The following is a 7,602-nucleotide window of genomic DNA, read 5'->3' on the forward strand; positions in this document are numbered from 1 at the left end:
AGTTAAAATAAGGAAGTGAAAGGCCATCATTGCTTCCATTAATTTCAGCCTACACAGGCATTGTGTTGCTTTTGACTGTTTTGCAGAAAAGTATGTTGTGACACGGTTGTACACCGAAAAAAAGAGGTTTCAAAGATGGACCAAGGACAAAGCAGATGAGTTATCCATTCATAGATCACTAGCTGAAGAGAAGCTATTCAGTATCGGTGAATCATTTTGTACTTTGACTCCATGCCTCTACAACAAAGGCCGGCTCATAACTTGAGGTCAGAGAGTGATGCAATGTGGACACATTTCAATCAGCAGTTTGCGACAATTAACACAAACCTTTGGTGCGCGGTTTGTCAAGTGAAACGTCAAGTTCGTATTTAACCTGGGTAAGTAATGTTGTTGTTTTTGGCATTTCAAAAAAGGAACCTTGCTTATAATTGCTATAAAGGAACTGAGTGACTACACATCAGGAGGGTTGATATAAATCTGAAATGCTGGGGTGTCACTCTTGACCCAACTCTTGACTTCATAAAGCATATTAAAAAGCTGGGTAGCACACCACAATTTAACCTTGCAAATTTTAGACATAGAAGAAACTCCTTACAGGCATCAAATACCAATTTAAATGCAATTAATCGTTCACATTTTTCTTACTGTATGACAAGTTGGTCTCAGGCAGATAAAACAGCCTCTCCTTGCTTTAAATAAGGTTGTTCTTAAATAATAATGACACATAATGTTCTCAAAGAGAAGAAATATGTAACGTGAAATGTACTGCAGTACTGAGGTCTGCCCATGAACCTTGACTATTGAATAGTATAATGTGGTCTTTCTGCAGTGTACCTCTTCCATTCAAGTAGTATCTATCATAGTGTACATGCTAAGCGACATAGTTTGAGTTAAGAAAGATGGTGTTAAGATGATCAGGAACGTGTTAAGATGTGGTGGTGACAACAAATGTGTTGGAGGTGAGGAAACAGGAAGCCCAAAGCTAAAATGTTAATTAAAAGTCTTTCTAAGAAATGTATAAGGAATAAAAGATTGTGTAGATTGTGAACCAGATTCTGCTAATGTGGGTAAAACTAGGGCTGGGAGCCTCTGTATGGCTTGTAGCCATCAGCAAACAGACTAAAAGTTATCCTCCCAGTCTGTCAGTCTATCATCTATCCATCAATCCATTTTTGAGACCTGTCATTAATCAAAAGACGCCAACAAACCAACAGACTAGTCAGCCGCTGAGTCATTCAGTCAAAACAGCCTTCAGCCTGTCATTAATCCCCTAAAATATTCCACTAATCAGCCAGTCAACCAGTTAGTCTGCAATACAGCCAGCAAACGAGCAGGCTAGCGTGTTAGCCCACCCACAAGCGACCCATCTATCCATTCAAACTTCCAGCCTGCGAGGCAGCCAGGTCAGCCAGTCAGCCAGTCAACCCTGGGGGTCCCGGGGTGGTATTAATCAGTCTGGTTTCTGCTGAAAAGCTCAATCTGCAGATGATGGATGAGCCATCGTGCTGAGGGAACTGAAGTGACAGGTGACAAAGAAGGACACACACACCTGTATAAATCCACTCTCCCTCCTGCCTGGCCCCGATGCAACACCGTCAAGGTAGCGGGGTGAAAGCGTACGTATGTGTGTGTGTGTGTGTGTGTGTGTGTTTGTGTGTGTGCAGGCGCAAGTGTCTCAGCATGTGTCCTGCTCTGCTAATGAAGTCATCTGAACAGTGATTTAACAGCCTTGGTGTAAAAGCCTACCGCCCTTAACTCATAGCCTTGCTCCATTAGAATGTGATATAAACCCCGGGCACAATAACTGTCCTGCCACTGTAACAATATATAGGAGGCCAATGGGCCACGCCGCTAACTCACACAGTCCAGGGAGCGGGGGGAAAAATATTGGCCGTGTACAGGGAAGAGAAGTCATTCAAGGAGACTAAAACTTATAAGATGGGAAATACAAAACATCACAAGGTCACAGTGATGGGTGTTTTTGTGCAGTATGAGACAGCGTCATTACTATTAATATTGTCAAGTGTGTAAGATTATATCCCGTGGTTTGTCCAGCAAGTGGAGGTAGTAAAACAGTAGCTGTTGTGAAGCCTCAGTGAAAACAGCCGAGGGCACTTCAGTCTGCCGTTATGCACGAAGCATTATCCTTATCTGCACTAACAAATGGATCAGTGGATCCGACATCAGTGCGCTTATCCCGTGAATGGCCTTCTATGGCTTGAGAGATATTTCTGAGTCGGAGATGGATCTGAGGAAAACTTTGACAGCTTACATGTCGCCAGCCGTGAAACTAACTTCCTGCTCTTTTGCGAGCGTCGCAGGCAGAACCAAAGCCATTCTCCAAATCCTCCATGAAATCTGCTCCTCTGGCCCAACAAAGAGAGGCTAATGAGGCAAATGGCAGAATCTCAGACACTTTGATACTGTGAGATTAGGGTGAATTATATAACCTTTACCCCCCTCCCACTCCCATCTTTCCTCATACATTTTGGTGCCTTGTCAGTATTGACTCCTCTCTCTCTCTCTGTCACTCACAATCTGAAACTGCAAGTCCAATCACTCTTTTTTCCTCTCCCTCTTCCTATCTGACTTCATATCCATTTCATTCAGTTTCTATTCATTGAATGCCGCAACACTAATTTGGCTCAGTCAAGCAATGACAGTATCTGTTTTACCAGGCAACAAAGCAGCATATGTATAAGGGGAGGAAGAATGGAGTGTGTGTATGTGTGTGTGTGGCAAGAGGGGGGTAGAGGCACGAAAGCGACAAAGCTCGTCACAGCACAGCACAGAGCTGCGTACTTCACCCTTATTAGACCTGTGTCCTTGGCAGATGCAGAGCTTGCCCTTTGTTAGAAAGGTGCGTGTGTGTTACAATGGCGGTGATTTAGAATGGATTGGGCGTAGGCGTGGAGACAAGGTGCAGTAGCCCCATGGCTCCCTGATAGCTGGCAGCGTGACAGCTGTGAATGGAGAACAGGGAACAGCCTGAAGTATTGCCATCTAATATGTGTCACATACCTGCATAAATATTTATGCCCGTTGGAGAGCAGAATGGGAGAGGAGGGGGGACGTGGAGGATGGGACAGGAGTGGCGGACTTAGGCGAAAAACTCTTCAATCAGGTGACACCAAGATCTGAGCGAGTCACTGTTTTTCCATCTCTGACTACCTTTCTGGTGGTTTCAAGGTCTCAAAAGTACCCGCAGAGCAGGCTGAGTTACCAAAATCTGCGAACATGTTGTCCATGCAGACAGTCAGTCACACATGTGTATGCATTAGAAAAGACAGGATTTCATGATTCGACACACACAGCGTTCTATAGCGCTGCACTATCCTTTTCCAAAGAGTTCCTTCCTCCGCTCAGCCTCCATAGTGGAAGCCACAGGAGCCCTTGGCCTTTGAACAAAGTTTGAACCACTGATGAAGAGCAGCTAGGCTATATGATCCCGGATGACTGGAGCTTACGCCGAAGTTAAGTCAGAGGGGAATTTCGGGGAAACTTGCCTCAGGAGTCCCAGGCGAACGCCTCGTTTTGTACAGGTAAAGGCACTACTGATGCAGCACATGCCTCTGTGGAGCGGGACTTTTATTTCATGAAAAGACTGCGCGAAAACAAAAACACCTGTGAGGCTCATAATAAAAACAGGAAGAGACGCACACACTCGCATCTGCATGCGCGCACACGTGTACACACCGCTGTCAAAGAACATGTGTAACAAGTGAAATGTCTGTTTTACCTGTTGGCCAGCAGAGTTTTGAAGGTGACCTGACTCATGCCCTGATAGGCTGGCACCAGCCTCGGCCAGTCCCATGCCCAGTCGACCACGGCACTCTGTTGATGTATGAGGATAGCGTATTGTTAGTTATTAATCAGGGTTAATACCATCAGTGCATTACCGCTCCAGCTGGGACCCACTAACAAAGGAGGAGGGGGTCCCCAGCGCAGGCTACCGACACCAGGCGATCAATCATGTCCGCACAAGAAGGTTTTTATTCCAATAAGACAGCAATTAATTTATAAATCCATTTGGGGGGATGTAGCCATCATTTATAGAAAGATAAATCAATTTTGGGAGGGAGTCGTTACTCTTCTGACTTCACTGCTTTTTTTCTTGCCATCTTCAATGGCACCCCGCCAACCGCCCCCCCTCCATGTCTTCCCTCTCTCTCTCTCTTTCTTAAACACACACACACACACACACACACTTGGCACTAGTGCCATATTGGGAAAGCAAATAAAAATCAGATTGCTTTGATTGCCAAAATGTCACTCTTAACTCCAGGCTGAGTTTTATTGACAAAAGGAGGAGAACTCCACTTGTTCCCTCCATCCATCCACCCCGCCCCCTCTGCTCCTTCCTCATAGGTGATTGATGGATGTAACTCCCCCCCCCCCCCCCCCCCCCCTCCATTTTATTTGACAAACAACACAGGCACCTGAAGCGGGGAAGGCATTTTAATCATTCGCCTAATAGGGTGTTTCTATGCAAAGCTATGCAGGCTCCTGTGATAAGCCAAAAACAGGTTTCAAGATTAAAACGTGCACCAGAAACAATAGCGGCAACGCAGCTACATTACAAGGGATCACAATTGTATAAATACATCTAATCCGGTTTAAAAAGTAAAAAGACGCACACGAGCCCGTCGTGAAGAAATACTAACCTTTGGTGATTGTTTTGTGTGATGTCAGCGGTATTTCCCTTGGTAGTAGGCGGTAAGTGAGGGGGGAAAGCTGACAACTCTCACATTGAACTAAAACTTCCTGTAGTGACTTATCAGCTTTATGGAGAAAAAAAAATCTAACAATTAACTGAACATCATGGTGGCACCTCTGGGGATAAGTTTGGGGTAAGAGGGTAGACGGTTCAAAGCCCCAAAGAACTGCACTTAAAGACTACGCTCTCCTTTAACATTACTCATTTTTTTATGAAACAGAAAACTTCTCTCATCTTTTCACCTTTTCAGTATTCCTTTCTTCCTGCCAGCCTGACTCCTGCTTGGAAAAGGCAGCGACCTATGGAGAATAGGAGAGCCGAGCCCCAGAAAGACCTGACAGCTTCAGAGACTGCCACAGTATCCAGTTCACTAGAGACTCAAACAGTTCCCAACCTTCAACGTTAAGCTTCTGGCCTTGGGAGGAAGTTAAAAGGACTCCGCCCCGCTCTTCACAAGTACACCAACACAGTGTGAAGACATGAATAAACTCCCAACAAGGATATCAAAGGAATTTCGTACTGCAAAAATAAATAATAAATAAATAATCTGCTTCCAAAATAACCTAATAAACGCTTGACAAACCTGATCCAGCTTCTTCTTGCCAACATGGTCAAATTGGTGGAGAGGGTTGAAGCCGACAGTGTCCCCGTGACTCTCAGAGCCAAGGTCAAAGTTCACAAAGCGAGGAGGATTACTGGGCGAGTTTGTTCTTCCGCTTAGTTTAAACATCAATAATTCCTGTATCGGAGAAGATAGAAACACAAGAGAGACAGAAAGAAGGAATGTTGAAAAATACTTATTATGACTGACAGTAAGTATCCTGCAAAGAAAAGGGTTGACGAAGTCAGACCAACAGAGAGAGGCCAAAAAGTTATTCACAAGTAAACTAAACTTCCTCAGACTGGAAAAGCAGCAGAGCATATATTCAGCATACAGATATTTGTAACATTTTTTGCTCATGCAATATTCATTTTTCACTTGTGATAATGGTAATGAATTTCAGCTTGTTTTATACTGACGTCCAGTTTGACCGACCCAGCGAAAGCTCAAACTAATCAAGTTCAGGCAGGTTTTAAAGTACTCTTTTCCCAGACAAGCATAGTAATGGGCAGAATGGTGCCGCGCATCCCCTAATTGATCAGCCTCACAAAAGTATTATTAATCAGAGCTGTTCAGAAACAGAGTAATGAAAACACAGAACAAATACAGATATATGTAGATGCAGAGGAAGAGAAACAGAGGGGTTTTCAGGACACAATACACTTTCTACTTCTCTTTCAGTAACCTTTGTGTGGTTGTAGTACAGGTGTCTGTGTGCGTATATAAGCATCCTGGTGTGAACTCACTACATTCTCATCCGTCAGCTTGACATGGCCTCCGAACCTCGTATCCCTCCACCTCACCACCAGCCCAGTCTGTCCCTGACCTGTGTGTTCTTGCCTCGACCTTGGGTGAGTAGAGATACTCAAGCTGCCAGGAGGGTAACTCACAGCCTACTTAGGAATCCTATTCACGTTGTATTAAATTGCTACACAGAGTTATAGCTGTTCATGGACTCAACAGCTCAACAATATGCTCAACAGCAGCATAATGCATATGGTCCTATGGTTGTGTCTATAGGAGGACCTTGTCAGTAAGAATCAGCTGAGCACCAACCAAACGTAGCTTCTCCTAGCTGCTTAGACAACTCTGTATAGCTGAAGTCTGGTATATATTCCTGTAGCCCTTGGGTTTTCAGTAACCAGCCAAAATCAATTATCCTTTTTTAACAATGAAAGTATACGTTCTTCACCCTTTTCGGAAGATGTATGTCTTCAGTAGGAACCAATGGACGTGATGAGGTGCAGAAGTAAGAAAGTATCGAGAAACAGACTAATACACTGTGCACAATACACTAATACACAGAATATTGCCAGAGTCATCCTATAATAAATAATCTCTCCCACTGGAAGAGCCATTGAGGTAAGAATACACTCCATACATAGCTGTGATACAGTATAGTACAGCATATGTTAGTGCTTTTTGTCATATATACAGTCATATATACAGTAGCAGGAGTCTGTTTGTGGGATAAATACAGTGTACTATAGGTGGAGGATGTTGTTACGGTTGTGAATTCTTGGTGGTCCTGGCCTCGTTGCCGGACTATTCCTTGTGTCAGTGCCTCTCGCCACTCTCGCCAGTGATCACCTGTCTCTCGCCTCGCTCCTCCTGGTTGGAGGAGTTTTGTTCCACTTCTTTGGTTTGTGAGTTTTTCAGTATTGGCTGATTTTTAGTTCCTCCTTTTATTTGTTGCTTTGTTACTGCTAGAGCTTTCTGTTGATACTTTGCCGCTTTCCTTTATTGTACTTTTTTTTTAAAATGAAAGGTGATTTTGAGTTTTGCTTGTCCTAAATAAACTGTGTTTTACGTCTCTCGTGTGGGTCCTGGCCTCTCTGTGAATCGCAACAGATGTTCCCGTTTGATTTTCAATACCTGCCTACCTGAAGAGGTGTTCTAGCACAAGTTAAAACAAGCAAAGTGAAGGTGAAATATCACCAAACTCTCTATATTCTTTATATATTTACTTCATTAACTTTGGGACTTCCTTGAGACTACTTTTCATTTTGTCAAACTTTTTTTCTCTGAAGTGAATTTAGCTAAAATAACTTGAGTTAAAAAAAAAAAAAAAAGGATCACGGTGCTTTCTCGCTCAGATCTCCTCCAAAGAGTTCTGTAGTGAATGTGGCAACTCCGTGTGGCTTCCTCTGCTCTACATGTGGTGAGCGTATAACATGGGAAATCACTGTAGGTTTGCACCCTTGAGGTCACCTGAACAACAGAAGATCAGAACAAGCAGACTGCACACAGGCAGCAGCCCTCTTCCCTCTGTCTCCCCCTCCTG

At 43.9% G+C, this 7,602-nt stretch overlaps 1 protein-coding gene across 1 annotated transcript in view; it reads right to left on the reverse strand.

The window, feature by feature from the left end:
* Window positions 1-7,602, reverse strand: part of kiaa0825 (KIAA0825 ortholog) — a 113,147-nt gene that overhangs the window by 59,400 nt on the left and 46,145 nt on the right. Inside the window, exons 21-22 of the mRNA XM_041937488.1 lie at window positions 5,301-5,456; window positions 3,740-3,834 (exon numbers count right to left, since the gene is read on the reverse strand). Coding sequence (XP_041793422.1) covers window positions 3,740-3,834; window positions 5,301-5,456 — 251 coding nt within the window. The remainder of the gene's footprint in view (window positions 1-3,739; window positions 3,835-5,300; window positions 5,457-7,602) is intronic.

The sequence above is a fragment of the Chelmon rostratus genome, chromosome 5 (genome assembly GCF_017976325.1).
Source record: "Chelmon rostratus isolate fCheRos1 chromosome 5, fCheRos1.pri, whole genome shotgun sequence".
NCBI classification, from domain to species: Eukaryota; Metazoa; Chordata; class Actinopteri; order Chaetodontiformes; family Chaetodontidae; genus Chelmon; species Chelmon rostratus.